Source organism: Dermacentor silvarum, chromosome 2 (assembly GCF_013339745.2).
Source record: "Dermacentor silvarum isolate Dsil-2018 chromosome 2, BIME_Dsil_1.4, whole genome shotgun sequence".
NCBI classification, from domain to species: Eukaryota; Metazoa; Arthropoda; class Arachnida; order Ixodida; family Ixodidae; genus Dermacentor; species Dermacentor silvarum.
This window is the reverse complement of record NC_051155.1, coordinates 108,105,338-108,121,189: the sequence shown is the minus strand read 5'-3', so window position 1 is coordinate 108,121,189 and position 15,852 is coordinate 108,105,338. Positions and strand designations below refer to the sequence as shown.

Here is a 15,852-nt window from a genome sequence, read left to right as displayed (position 1 = left end):
CGCGGAGCGATAAAGGATAGCCGCATCACACTTTTTTGGGAGGAGCTTTACGTTGCACAGCAGAGCCGCAGAGAGAACGCCACAATGCAATGCACAATTCGTCATAAGAAGGATAGCCATGCAGTTAATTGCACGCGCGACGCGCAGCTCGAGTGGGCGCCGTTCCCGCGTCGCCACATCGCGCAGACCAACAGCGAGGACGACTGCCTCTACCTGAACGTGTGGCAGCCTCTGCTCGAGGAGAAAGATGGCGGCAGCGCCGAGTGCGGCGTCTGCGGCCACCCTCCACTGCTGCCGGCCGTGGTCGTGCTGCACGGCGGCCGCTTCCAATATGGCGGCGGCGGTGGGCCATACACCTTCTACGACTGGCAAGTACCTCGCCGCCGCCTGGCGCGCCGTGGTCGTGGTGCCGGGGTACCGAGTGGGCGCCTTCGGGTTCCTCAACGCCGCGCTGCAACCCGACGAGGCCCCCGGCAATGTCGGCATCAGGGATCAGATGGCCGCACTGCAGTGGGTGCGCGACAACATACATCGATTCGGAGCCTCACCCTTCCAGGTATGTATACTGCGTGGGGCCACGCCTGTGCGCGCAGAAAATACCATAAGATGTAGACATCACATGGACATGGCATTCAGTTCTACTCGCAGTTTGTGTCAGAGGTTCGAGAACCAGCAAAACCAGCGCAGCACTACGCGATAAAGAAACTACTGAAACGCGAAAGCGCGGGCGGCGCGGAGTGGAGATAGAGAAACATTTCTACCGCCCACGTAGTTGTCAAGGGTAATATCAGTGAGTTCTTTTTTTTTTTTTTTGCTAAAAATCAAGTAGAAGTACACAAGCAGCATTTTTTTTTTCGTCTTATAATGCAATTCAAATATATTTTTATTACGAGTGGTTGAGTGCTAGTGACAAATTTATAATGAGGAGTGCCTTCGTCATCGGGCTATAGTACTTGAATGTCCCGGGGGAGTCTCTAATCGCGTCCTGCATTTGCCGCAACTCCTCGATTACTAAGCTCTGTTCACGATAATTTTGACGCTTTAGACGTTCTCGAGCACTAATCTATCACTTTATAGCTTGACTTAATATTTGCCTTGAGTGTGCATTTACTCTTCTACGTACGCGCAAACCCAGAGGGGAAGTATAATGGTAGAGAGAATGCAGGGAGATGAGGTCGAGAATGGGTATAACCGACGCAGTCGCGAAACGAGTGAGGCTTGCCTTGCCACTCTTCGCTCGCAGTTTCCCATACGGGGGAAGGGGGGGGGGAGGGGGAGAGGACAAAGGTGACGTGAGAAGGATAGGGAATGCTACTGCTATTGACCCTTTTCTCGGCGATCCCGTGGGCGCTGCCATGTTTGATCACGTGGTGACGCGTCCATCGCTTGCCTCAACCGCCTCCGTTGCTTCCTTGTTTACAATGGAAGTGTATGACGCCGGCGCCGCTTAGAAAACCTCTGTTTTCTGAGATATTGTAGACTGTGACTAGGTGGACGACACGAAGCTTTGTTCACAGCTTCAGAGAACATGCAAAAGCGCTTTCGGAGCTGATTAAGCCATGTCTAAACGGCGCAAGCAGCGTATAAGGTGCTTGTTCTAAAAGTGGGGCTAAATATGTATTCCAAGCTATCCAAACATTCCGCTCATGAATTCACTCAGGATTAGTGTGTTTTGCTCTTTGTTCTTTATTCGGCAAATATATTGAAGCAGTGGCTTGTCAGTTTCTGACTCAGTGATGTTCCTCGGTGCGGCAACTATTTGATCATTATCTGCCTAATCGCTCGCGGGTGTGCCCAGTTCCGATAGATTTGTTCTTGCTGCGCACAAGGCTTGAAACATAGCTGTTTTGTACATTGTAATACCTTGTAGCAAATATATATTACAGCTAGCAACTCGCTTACTCTTGTGGACAGTCCCGAAACATTCAGCTTCGACCATTCGTGCGCCATCGATGTAGTCCGTCGTTTATTGTGCGTATATACAGTGCGCATATATTCAAGTGTGCGCCCATTCACTTATTCTTTATACGTCGGCGATAGAGTGGGCGTAGGTTTTCCTGCCATTTATGACAGATGTGTATATATAACGTGTGCGGATCTTACTATGACAGGAAGCGGCGCTACTCCCTTTGTCATTCTTTAACGAGTGGTACTCACTCTTGCCGATGTTCTGGGGATGAAGCCCTTTCTTTGAAGGTTAGCGATACAAGGCTGGTGGATGAGCAAATTTCTGTATCCTCGAGGAAAGCCGTACATCACAAAGTGCCGGTAACACGTTCGGACAGTTGCAGCAGCGGTCCGCGAACTTGGCCACACAGATTCATTCTATTCCTTAACATGCCAGTCACTATTTTTGCAGCCGACTACTGTACATGTCTTCAATCCACATCATTCAATCTAGCCTGATCGGAGCACAGTGTGTTAGCGAAAACTCAGTTGCATTTCCGACAGCTGATCGCACAGAGGCAAGGTAGAAGCGGTAATGGTTTCGTATTCGTGCGCGGTCGCTGAGGAGAGGTATGGCGCGCAGCCGTGAGCGCCATCTCGTTTCTCTAAAACAAACTGCTCCGCGAAAAGGGTCAATAGACACGACAGCGGTTTCGGGCAAACTGAAGGTACGGTAGGGTACGTTTCTCCTATTTCTACAAAATAAACGTTATGCAAATTTGTCAAGCGGACAATTGACACTGGGCGTGCAGACTCATAACTGCATTAAAGCACCGTAGGGTGTAGGCGACACTGCGGTAGCGGTCGCATGTCAAATCAACACTTCTGTGCCCGCTGCGGCAGCTCTGCGGCTATGGCATTGCTTAACGTCGCGGGTTCGAGCCCGACCGCGGCAGCCGCATTTCGACGGGAGCGAAATACAAAAACTATATATCGTTCACTTAAATTTGGGTGCACGTTAAAGAACGCCACGGTGTCAAAATTAATCCGGAGTCCGCCACTACCGTGTTCCTCATAATGCGATTGTAGTTTTTATTTTTTATTTTTATTTGTACATACTGCAGCCCTATAACAGGGCTATTGCAGGAGTGGGTTAATACAGGGGTGAACAAAAAATAAGTGAACCTGAACAAATAATCTTACAACATTAGCAAATTCAAATATTAGTAGAACACGTAAAGCACTGGAAAATTATTTTCTTCAATACAGAAAGCAGCGAAACACTGAAATGCATACACAAAGCATAAATCAAACGTAACTCAAGCAGTTGCACACGCTGCTTTTCATAAAGAGCACTTTCGAATTCGCTTATCGGGAGTGAGCGAAGACACTCCGAGCAGCTCAATAATTCAATTAAACTTTCACACTTCTGCTACGATTTGATGTGCCATATGAGACAATGACAATGCTAAACCGTCTCAGACACAGCGGCAAAGCCTCAAGCAAGCACGTTTCCCTTTGTGTTCTCTATACTACTCAGACAAACAGTGGTGCACGCATGGTAACGTTTAACATGAAATCAGCACTCTCGTATTGGACTAAACATTGAAGAAATTAAACATTCGCTTTCAACATCACCGCTAATTATTGTCAATCAAAGCGAACAGCACAGAAAGCTTCACTTACATCGATTCCCACAGTGCATGGGACCCACTTTTTTTTTTTTACAAACGTTGTGGAAGATAACATTATGAGTAGGTGCAACCCAGCATCATACAAGAACTTCAGCAGGATTCTGTAGTGAACACAGGCCTCACTGAGCGATCGCAGTCCTGCTGTACGTGCTACTGTCTGCATGAAATGCTAATTCTCTCCCTCTTTCTATTCCCCTTTGCCTTACAGGGCCCCGTGTTGGGTAGCAAACCGGACGCTCTTGTGGTTGACCTCCCTGAATGTCTTCTCCTTGCTTTCTCTCGTCTCTTGAACCGAACTGTTAAAGTCAGCAGGCCGGTCACTGTGGACTCGATCCATCCTAGCTCCGATCACTTAGGGCTGCCAGATATATGGTGCATGAGTCTACAGCAGGCGATGCACGTCCGGGTTTTATGTCAGGATCGTACAGCTGCAGCAAGTGGCGTCGACCTTGAAGTCCTGCCACTTGCTGGTGACAGCATGAGTATCAAGCTCGGCAGATGTTACCACCCGAAAGGAAATAATTTGGAGGACGCTTTAGCTTCGCCTTTAAAAGTGGAGCGTGCTATCATTCAAAGATCCTTGACTGCTTCTCGCGCTATCTGGCCACTCCAGCTTATGTAACCGTAATGTTTACCGGAAATGCTGGCGGTGAACGCTATGCACGAAGGCACGCTTTTTGGTAGACACGCGGGCTCTTGCGTGGGCCGATTTCCTGTTATTGTTTCGCACTTTTAATATTTCCGTCCGAGATTTAACACAAAAGGGATGCGCTGTTGGTGCTTTCTTTCGATCATGACATTAGTGGGCTGTCATTCTCAAAATACCGAGGAATAACTTTGTAAAGAATGTAAGACAAAGTGTGAGCAACTTTAGAGGTAAAAGAAGTATATTTACAGTGTCTACAGAGGGCCTGCGTGGTTGTGGTTCGGAATGATTGTTCGCCAAACGACGATCGGCGCCAACACCGTATTTTTTTGTGATACGGAGCCCTTAACGCTATCGCGCTAATAATGCAGAGTTGCTTGCCATACTGCCGTTGTGCAGGTGACCCTTCTGGGCCACGAAGCCGGAGCTGCGTCCGTGGGCTACCACCTGCTGTCCAACCGGAGTGCCGCGTACTTTCAGCGGGCGGTCATGATGGCTGGTTCACCGTACGCTCCTTACCCCGACAACAGCGGCAACGCCGCCGAGCGCAACGTGCGCGCCTTGGCCAGGGAGCTGCGTTGTCCGGATTCATCGGCCGGAAGGGCCGCCGTCGACTGCCTCAGGTCACGCTCTGTCAGGGCCACGCTCGAAGCAGCCGACGGCGCCGGCATCGAGTTCGGGCCTAGTTACCTCTCCCCACAAACAGGCACGCACATTTTGACGATTGCACTCTCATTTAAGCATCCGATCATATGTAGTGGATAATCCGACTGTGAATCCAACGTCTGCTGTCCTTCGAAAATTTAGAAGACACTCCGCGAACTCATCATGGCAACATTCACCTTGTCTGGTGCCCTGAACCTCTGCAGAGGACGCCTCTACTGCACTTCTCAAACTCACGGATTTCAAAGCAACAATTAGAGCCCCAGTACGGCGGCAATGCAAGTTCGGCCTCGCGCGCCATGGCAGCGAAACTTCTTGCATATTGTATACCCGGTGTCAAAAGTGTAGGGACCGCCCATTGTGTGAGTGTATGCGACTCAATACCGCGTTATTAGTGTTTGTTGCATGGCCACGTTCCAAAGTTCCATCAGCATTCAGGATGCACGCACGCGCCAGGTACAACTGCAGTGCCCCTACATTATGTGAGTGATGTGGACAATTTTCGGTGCTTGGGATTAAGGAGATCACAACACAGCAGACACAAGGAATTATATTTGATGCTCTAGCCTTAAAGAGAGCCTGAAACGATATTGATGATTTTGTACAAGCGTACTGAGTCGTTAGGGCAGGTCCTTCTGATCATTAAGTTACACATTTAAGCGCTCCGCATAAAGCGTGTAATTTATTACAGTATTTTAAAAATGTGCATCGCTACCGATCACAGCGGCGCCGCTCCCCGGAGTTTGCAGCCTCCCCATCCCAATTGATGCGTTTGGCCCAACTGACGTCAGTTCGGCGAGCTATCCGATTGGCTACCCAGGTCGCGTCATCGATAATTTTTGCAACTTTATGGTGAACAAATGTTGTTCGTAATAGTTGGAATGTTGGCTAATTGGTTTCTATAAACAATATAACAAAGAGAATACACATCGACAATTCATCACTACACTCAAGCATTTCCGGCACACAGCAAGTGGCTGCTGTGTTACAACGTGCTCCGTGTTGACGCGGGCTGCGCGGTCAATGTTGTTCTCGAGCTTTCTTTACGCGAGCACCATGGTTCGCCCATATTGCGTTGTGGGCTGCTAACGTAGCGATCGGCGATGTCAAGCTGTGACATCGTGTCCCTCTGCAAAGCAACAGACAAGTGCATCGGAATGTCGGTATCCGAATCGGCGCCGGGATCTACGCGTTTGCGGCCGTCACTTCACGCCGGAGGATTAGTACAATAAGAGAGCTTTAGCATAGCCTTAGCGTGTCCGGTGTTCGGGTAAACGCAAGCGCAAGAGGATTGGGCGTTTTAGTGAATGAGCGGAGGCGCAAACGTGAACGGCCTGCACGGTGCCCAGCTGCCTGGTGGCACAGGGCGCAACCAGACAAACACAAAGCTAATATAGCAGTAACCAAATGTGTTGTACTTTGCTGCTGGTGTAAATGTTCGGCAGGAGCGCAATCGTGAACACGTTGTCTTTTTAAATGTTTAAAATGTTTACACTTGGTTGCAACAATAGTAACTCTGTGTTTGGCTGGTTATAAGCTCTGCTCCACCATGTGGCTATACCGTGCAGGCCTCTCAGGGTGCTCACGTTCACGATAAAGCCCTTCCTCACAGCGGTAATAGTATGGAGGGGCTTTGTTTTACGCATCCGCCCATCCGCCAAAACGCCCAGCTCGCCTGCGGACCCCAGACACGCTCGGCGCTAGAACAGAACGATCGCAACGCACGCTGCTTGGATAGCTCTCGCGGAGAGGTTGCGGAAGCTTCGAGCGCTGGCTTCATGACAACCGGAAGTACGACGTCACATCATTACGTAGAGCCAATGAAGGCGGAGCTTAGCCCCGATCACTCGGTGAACGAGTTCAGTAGGAAAAGCATGGCTACGGCGGCTTTAATCATCCGTAGCTCTCTTAATACGAGACACTTAAACAAATATTTTAAATATTGTGTCATTCTTTCTCAATGCATTCTTCATTTCATAGTACACCTCATTAGTCATTGCCATGATTTTAGTGCATGTATGTTTTACGCATTTTACAGCTATTATTTTTAGGCCACTTTACAGCCACACTTCATCTACTTCTCAGAATTTATCGCTCCACTGCACACTCACAAACACTGGCATGGCGCTCTTTGGCCATAACTGGCCCTTGCGCCATAAAACACCATACATCATCATCAATACGAGACACTTCGCTTAAATCGTGGCGCTAATGTTTTACTGTAGCTGTAACCTGTAACCAATCGACATTATGGCCAACGTTGTGCAAAAGGCCGGGCGTATGTCCGTAAAATATACCCAGCATGTCCCCACAATATCCCTCGCGGACATGCAAGGGATGTCCGCAGGACATGGAAAGTGCGGTCAAACGGTCATGTCAGGGATGTCCGCAGGACGTATTGACCCTTTCATAGGCTATCCATGTTCTGGCAGTGCATGTCTATAGGACATCATATATTTGTCATTGGGGTGTTTAGCAACAGCCAATATAATACGAAAACTATTTAGGCCTATAGCGCTCGACTGCGGCAACCACACATATTTCACACCTTTTCACCGAATAAGCGTGATGAGAAAAAGTTTATGCCAATCTTATATTCAACAACAAAAACGAGCACAAAAGAATCCCAGCACACCTAAGCAATTATGAGTTGTGAATGCGAAAGCGTTAATGTGCAATTGAACGCCGATGAGCGGTCCTTCTAGTTATGAACTCCTCGCGGGCAAGCGAGCACATTGAGGCGCTTGTCCAACGCCTCCTAAATAGCACAAGGCCGGTGCACATCATAAAGAGGCGCTGGCTTAGCCCTGTGGGTAAGACACTCGGCTTCTGATCGTAGGGCCGTAGGTTCCAAACTCCTACCGCCAATGTTTTTTCTTTCGAATTTATGTTCGATTTTACAGCGAAGCTGTTAAGGGCTAGTTCCCCCATGATCGTGTCCGCGTGTAGAAAAAAACTATCATCATCAGCATTTCGACTCCATGTGCGCAGTGGCGTACCAACTATTTTCGAGTGAGGGGGCAAATCGCGATCGATGTGACTCTCTCCCTCTCTCTCCCTCTATTATATATATATATATATATATATATATATATATGTTTGAATTACTATTCTACTAAGCGAAAACGCCTGGAAATACTTCTGTCAGTTATGTCTATGTTAAACTAACATAGACCTCTTTATCAATCACACATGGATAACCATCGAGGAGCAAATACTCATTTCAATTTGCATTTACTTCTTGACACACTATAAAATTTATGATACAGGGACAAAAGGTAGTGGGTACCCAGAGGTCCCTGATCCTGCCCAGGAGCAGCAGTGCAGCGCACGTAATTAATTATGGCGCTTTACGTGCCAAAACCTCGATCTGATTATGAGAAACGCCGTAGTGGGGGACTCCGGAATAATTTGGACTACCTCGGGTTTTTTAACACGCACCTAAATCTAAGTACGCGGGTGCTTTCGCATTTCGCCCCCATCGAAATGTGGCCGCCGTGGCCGGGATTGGATCCCGCGAACTCGCCCTTAGCAGCCCAACAGCCACTAAGAAACCACGGTGGGTCGTGCAGCGCACATAAAAAATGCACATTTGTTGGAGGAAATTTTACCAATTAAACAAAAAACTGTACCTGATGTTTAAGTCTACAGCACGAATGTATCGCAATCGTATTGTCGAGGTCATACGCAACGAAGTACAATCCACATAAATGACGTGCAATATTCACAAAAAAAAGGCAGCAGACGTGTGCGACCTTGCAGAATTACAACAAAATTTTCAGCGAAGCTGTTTCTTTCGATCAGTTTCACTAAAAGTTTCCCTCACCTGCGATTATACCGTATAGTTTAAAAAGTTGCCCGTATATGACTGTGTTGTTTGAAACCTTGCCCGTATGTAATGCTTCAAAGCACTTCTTGTTAGAAATTCTCAAAAAGCCAGTAATTCCTGAACAAATCTAACTTCACAATAAAATTTACTGTTTACACCTTGCTATCCCCCCCATTGAAATTTCGCTAGCTTTGGTATATCGCTTGAGTTCACAGTTCGCGCAGCGCAGCAGGCTCACTTCTGCTTTGTTCGTAACACACATTCATAGAGCTCCGGATCGCGTGCTTGCGTAATTTACTGCAAATATCATAACCAGCCCCCTGTCTTTGAAGTTTACTTACGTAGTGCCCATACAGCGCCCTATATTTTCGCCAATTATAAACAAAGTGTCTTGTTTAGTTCACCGAGGACATCGATGAAACCAACTAGGAACCCCTTATGACGCATGAAAATAGGGGGAAACACGACGGCTCAGTAATTATTTGCAATGCAATTCTAACTGAGCCAGGAACGCGAAAGTTTCGTCCCACATTGCACTTACCCTGACCCCCTTCCTTTTTCCACGAAATATAAATCTGTTGTAACCTACAGCTATATCGGAACACTGGGAAGCATAGCTGGAAGCGACCATATCACACGCTCTGGCACTTGAATAAGATTTTTTTTGTTTACAAAGGCCATGTTTGATCCAACCTCATTTAACTTCGCTCAGAGAGTTTTCATAGCTAGCGTATCCCAAATTTTCGATAAATTTGGTCTTGGTGGCGTTTATAGTTCTGTGAGGGCTGTGTGCTCAATTCTGCCCCTTAGACAGGCTCATAAGACTCTAGGGCGCTGCATACGCAATTTATTGCGAAAGCCCCAATTACCCATCTATTTTGAACTTTACCTACACATCAAACATTACCTGGTCCTCTGAGTCACAAAACATAAAGAAGCTGCTTCCTTTAGTTCAGTGAGGACACAAGGTCAGCCCAATATATCAAGCATGAAAAAATGAGGGTTCAATAATTATTCGTAACGCTCCTAATTAAGCCAGAAACGTTACAACTTCGCGACACATTCTGCTGAAAATGCTACCTCTTCTGCCAAAATATAAAATATCTGAAACGCAGAGTTCTCTTGGGACATTGGGAAACCTAGCTAATAATAGCAGTGTGATACTTTCGAATACTTGCTTACAGTTTTTTTAACTGCATTTCATCAACATACATTTACCATCGCACATACACGCATTTTACCATCGCACATCCCACGGTAAAATTGGCGAATTGTTCCCCCTAAGTTCGCAAAATTTAACCTCAGTTGTAGTTAAATCTACGACAGTGAAGTCGTCTATTCTATTGGAAAAAGGCAAATTTAACCCACTCATTTGGGACATTACCTACATATTGCCCATGCTATGCCCCTAATTTTCCCCAGAAATAAACAAGATGCCTTGCTTAGCTCAGCGGGGACACCGGAGAAACAAACTACGCATCTAGTATGACACACGAAAGCACATGGAGAGAACGATGGTTTAGCAATTATCTGCAACACTTGCATTTAAAACGGGACGAGTGAAAGCTTCGCCACGCATTTCACTTGAAATTATCCCTATTTTCACGGAATTTCAAGTCCATATCTTGTGCAGTTGTCTTGGGAGTCTGGGAAACATTTCGACTAGCGGCAGTATGGCACTCTGGAACACTTCAATCAGCAACTTTCTACAAAAGCTGTAATGAACCTAAAGAGAATAAAGATAAATCGCTCGCCACCCAGAACATTGCTTCCTACTTCGAATAGATATAAGCACCGTGCCCCGCATAGTTTACCGAGGATACCGGGGGAAGACAACTAAATACTGTGTATACCGCAGAAAAATTGGGAGAAAGCGAGTATTCATTAACTGTTTTTAGAGCACGTAAGCAACCTCGTTGGGTACACGTCACCAAAAAGTGGGTTCCATTTCTTCAAAATATAAAATATCTGGTGTGCTTGCTCTTGTATACAGAAACAAGTAATAGTGTAGCTTCTATTTAAAAACGGCCTGAAAATGAAACCGATAAAATCACAAGTCACACAAGCCTTTAGAAAAAATTCAGTTCCGTGTTCTATTGGTATTGAAATGACTCTGCGCGTTCGACAAAGGTCATTTTCACGAAGATATATATAAGTCGTGATTACACAATGAAATTCGATAGTTTTACCTTTAATTGGTTTGATTAGATTTTTGATGGTGATAAGATACTGAGACTGCAACGCTATGTAGACTATCTCTGGACGGAGATGCAATAGTTCCAGCATTTGATAATCCAGCGATTTCATGCCGTTGCACACCAATCGTTGGGCGCGGCTGACTGTAATACTTTATCCGGACCTCTCCCTTCGCCCGCAGCTTAACTATAACAAGCCTAATTTGTTTTCAAATACGGTTAGGTGGTCCCAAAAAAGTAGGCATGATGCAAGTAACGCAAGTGTACATTTTTTAGGGCGGGAACTGTCCAGCGCCAGGCCTCTCCGCAATGCAAGCGTGTATGGAGAATCCTGCGCGTCGACCGCTACAGCGTCATGAGGAGGCATAAGAGAGAATCCTCGCTGCCCAAGCAAGGGATACTTAGTAAAGAAAAGCATTCCTTACGTCGCCACTCTAATCAGAAAACAAATTTAGCCTCAGCTGTAGTGTTGTTGGACTTTCCGGCATGCATCCGAAAGTGCCCGCTTTCAAAAGTGTGTGTCTGTGTGTGTGTGTGGGGGGGGGGGCAAATGGCCTACTTTGCCCCCCCCCCACTTGTGACAGTGGGGGGGGGGGGGGCAAGTGCCCCCCCTGCCCCCCCGGTAGATACGCCTATGCATGTGCGTGGTGGTTTGGCTCCATGTGCGTGGCGGTTTCCCGCCAGTTATGCCTTAACACAGGTGTCAAAACGGATGACTAACATGACTGATAGGTCATGACATCAAAACATCACATGCTTGTCAGTTACGTCACGATTAACGATAATAAAATCACTTGTGGTGCATACCCGCATTGGATATGCGAGTTAAAGCCCCTCCATACGCGTTTTCGCCGGCCAGGCAGAAGCGGCGGTGGCGCGTGGATGGAGGGGCTTTAATGCGAGTATGAGCCAGGGATATATGCGCGTGTGAGCCAGGTACAAGAAAGACAGGAAGAAAGAAGGAAGGAAGGTAAGAAATAAATCACGTGTGGCTCATACCCGTGTTGGATATGCGGGCATGAGCCACCGAGACCAGGAGCGGGAGAGATCTCACAGGATCCTGACGCTGCCGTGCAGTGTGCCGCGGCTAGGAACGCTGTCTCATACGCTAGTCTACGACGATGGAGCGGACTTGGTGCAGCAAACGCACTACTTGGCCATTGTGCTGGGCTAAAACAAGACGCTGGTGTCCTTGCTCTTTGACGAACGTGCCGAAGACGCTCAACATAACCAATAATGGTAATGTATAAATACACCGTAGCAATATTCACTAGAGCACACCTACCATAGTCACAGCTCCGCTGGCTTCCGTCTTCACAGTAGTGGAAGTTCTGTGATTTTTATACAATAATTTCTTTATAGTGATTACCAAGGCGAAGTTATAATGCAGGCGAGAGCTTGCACGGACAACGAACATCACTCGCTCCTCGTCAGCGTCATATGTCCATTCCGCAGCAATCACGCACGAGCACCAGCTGGTAGAGAATGCCGTGGTGCCGGAGAAGCCCCCCAACATGCGCGCGCGCTTCAGGCCTCTGGATTTCATTGCGGGCTACACCAGCAACGAGGGCGCCCCCTACGTGCTGGAGATGTTGCGACGTTCGCGACTGCACTTCGGCGACGAGACCAGCGGGCAGGACGTACTCGGCCCGCTCGCCGACTGGCTCCGGAGGCACGGAGTGCCGGAACCGCGCGAGGTGCTCGACTTCTACGGTCTGAACGCGCAGCAGTTCGCGGCCGCTAGGGGCGTCCACGTGCTTGCGGCCCTAGACGAGCTGCTGGGCGACATGCACGTCTACTGCCCTGTTAACTTCATGGTCGAAGAGGCCGCGGCACTTGGCAGCCGCGTGTTCACGTACGAGTTTGCGCACCTCCCTTACTACCGCTGGTGGACCCGCTGGAAGGGAGTGCCCCAGCTGTTGGACCTGATTTACGCGTCCGGCCTGGTGCGCGCCATCCAGGACGAGTATGGTCTCGACCACAGGGAGCTGCGCTTCTCGCAGTACATAGCCGACATGTTCGCGGGATTCGTCTGGAACGGGTCAGTGTGCCTTAACCGGTGAAACAGCTTGCGTTCCCACATTACACTGCAGGAAAAGAAAAAAAATCACTGACGATTACGGTACTCCCTAATGCGAAATTTGAGCCCAGCTGTATACGTGAAAGAAGTATGCGTGTCAATGTTTTGTATTATGATTATATATGTACACGGTTTATATTAGGAAGAGAACACAGTGGGTAGCGTAGCTGGCGCGGACAATCTGTCTTGTGCCGCACATTGCAAACGGAGGGAAGTGTGGCGCGACTGCCTCACTAATCTGGAGATCGCGAGAGGCAGCAAGTGGGTGACGCGTGGACGCGATTCACAACAGCCGCCGCAGACAGACCTCCGCTCATGCAGCGCTTTGTTTCCATATATGGTATCGGTGGACACGCTCGCCGCATGCCTTATCGATGGCGTCATCTGTGAACACAAGACAGCGCGCTACTCTGGCGCCATCTCGTAGCAGTCGTCGCCGCAGAGCCCGTCTTGCGCGGCACTACGCTTCTCACGCTTTCGCCATACCCTTCTCCTCCGCTTTCAGCCTCATGGTTCCGCTGCACTCTACTACTCCGCTTTCCTCCTCGCGTCCTCTTCGCTAACGCCGTCTTTCATTCCCAGATGTGCTCCGCGTTCACTCTTTGCTGTGCTCGTTCGCTCGGTTACGCCGACGCTCAACGCTGAAACGGGCACCTGAGAGCTGCGCTCTAAAACAATCTTAATCTGTCAGCTGTGCACGGGAATGTTTCTTCCATGGCCAGTTTCGAGAGTCATCAAAGCAGTTCAGCTAGACAAAAAAAGGCGCACTTGCTGGGCCCAGTGTGCGACTCGTCCTTAAAAGCGCGCATTTATAGTGTTACAAACACTAAAATGTCTCACAATAGAGATTTTACTGCAAAGAAGCACTTGAACTGAAAGGGTGGAGCATTGGTAGTTCAGAAAGCACGACACTCGGTCCCGTCCCGCCGACGGCATGCTCCAGCCCTGTTCGAGTGTCGCCTCCATGCAGCCAGGTCCTCCAGCACACAGAGTGATTTGAGGTTGCACTGAAAAAAAAAGGAATGTGCAGGGATGGCGTGCTCTGACGCGGAACCTTCTATTATTGCTATAGCAATTATATGGACACTCCAGGCGCATTTCCTTCGTCGGCGGCGGCGTCGCTGTGATGTTCCGTATAAAGTTCAATGTGCCATAACACCGTGGCCGCGCGCCGTATAGGTATCAGCGAAAGCGTGCGCGTATGAGCCGAGGATGGTGGCTTGATCTCGCGCGTGCATGGAAGGAAGCCGAAGAGGAAGCGTGTCGTCTTGCACCGCGCGCAAGGCACCGCGGGGGTCGTTCTACTTTGGCGGCGGCTGTGTATGGCGCGGCCGCGCGGGTCCTGTGTTGAAAGCGATCTGAGATGAGTAGAGTCAGCCGCACGACCACGCGGGCCCTATCTTGAAAGCGATCTGCGATGAGTACAAAGTCTAGGTGCGCCGAGGGCTCATAGCTTCGTGTGCGCCGTGTTCTCTCCGCTTAGTTCGCGTTGAAGCGACAGGCAGCACGAATGTCAATACGCTCGCTGATGCCGCCACTCTTCCTCACGCCAGCGTTTTGATAGCGAGTGCCCGCACTCACCAAGTGAGATGTGTTATGTTTGCCTGTGCGCGTGTGACACCATGCTTGTTAATTTAGTTAGTAAGCGAATGTTTACGAGTTTATACTGCGATAAAGCTACGTACTGTCCTTACTTCGTGTAGCTGTCTAATAATTTGCTATCACAATCGATGCTTCGCCTTTCTGGCGAAACTGCTACTTCTTTTTTAAAAATATGCACGAAAGTACCATCTCAACCGATACCTGGCAATTGAGTGCTCGTGGTTGTTGGTGCGTGTTCAGTCCATGTTGGTTTTGCACTAAAAGTCTAATGCCTCCAAACAGCATGAATTAATGCGCTTCCTTTGACAGTTGTCTGTTTCGCAGTGCTATATATACTGTTAAATGATATGCGCTGGTACATTAGTTTTATGATTGTATGCAACTTATTTCAGTGAGCCACCACCGGAGACCAACTGGACGCGCTGGGAGACCTTCCACCGAGGTCCCCTAGTCTTTGTGGGCAGCGAGAACAGCAGTTATGCGAAAGCAGCTTCGATGCCCCACGAGACAAACTGTGCCTTCTGGAGGATGTTCCTCCACCCTCCAGTCACAAGTGCAGCTACGACTATGAGGCCATAGTCTGTCCATGTGCTATATATATACCAAACACACATTGTTCATAGGTTAAAAGGCTGACCCACATATGACCGCTAAGTGTGCAGATGTAGTGGTCAAAGACAGGCTAGCTTACAGCACACTATGGATTCACTGCTCTTGGGAGGACTTACAACGGAGACGCATTATATACATGAGACTGCAGTTTACGTCAGCAGCAATGACTTTCATTTACTCATTCTTAATAAAAAAGAATACAGACCTCAGTATATATATATATATATATATATATATATATACAGAAAATTGATATCAGACAGCCGCACAATATTTGATTGGTTATGTTAGAGAACAAGGAAAGCAGTTGAAACGCCTGCTTATAGCGGTAGCGTCGTCTGCTACACTGTGCGGCGCATACAAGCCGACGAGAAAGAGGTTTGGTGGAGTTTAAACGGCCCATTAAACTACTATCCTTGCTTCGTATAGCTCTCTACTAATTTGCTATCACAATCGATGCTTCGCCTTTCGGGCGAAATTGCGCCTTTTTTTAATGCGTTTATATTCTTCGTGTACTTCACACACTTTGTGGGGGCCTATACTATGTATGTATGTTTGTATCGAACCGTTTCCCCACCTACCTGGGTCTTTGTACTGTGCGTGGTCGAGTGGGTAGCGCATCGGGCTGTTGTGCTGAGGGAACA

At 48.3% G+C, this 15,852-nt stretch overlaps 1 protein-coding gene across 1 annotated transcript; it reads left to right on the top strand.

Moving 5' to 3' along the window:
- The first annotated feature begins 84 nt into the window (after nt 1–84).
- LOC119440281 (acetylcholinesterase) lies at nt 85–15,175 on the top strand. The gene is made up of 4 exons (XM_037706273.2): nt 85–372; nt 4,627–4,933; nt 12,370–12,955; nt 14,989–15,175. Exons 1-4 carry the CDS (start codon nt 85–87, stop codon nt 15,173–15,175), a joined length of 1,368 nt encoding a protein of 455 aa, XP_037562201.2.
- Nucleotides 15,176–15,852: the final 677 nt, after the last annotated feature.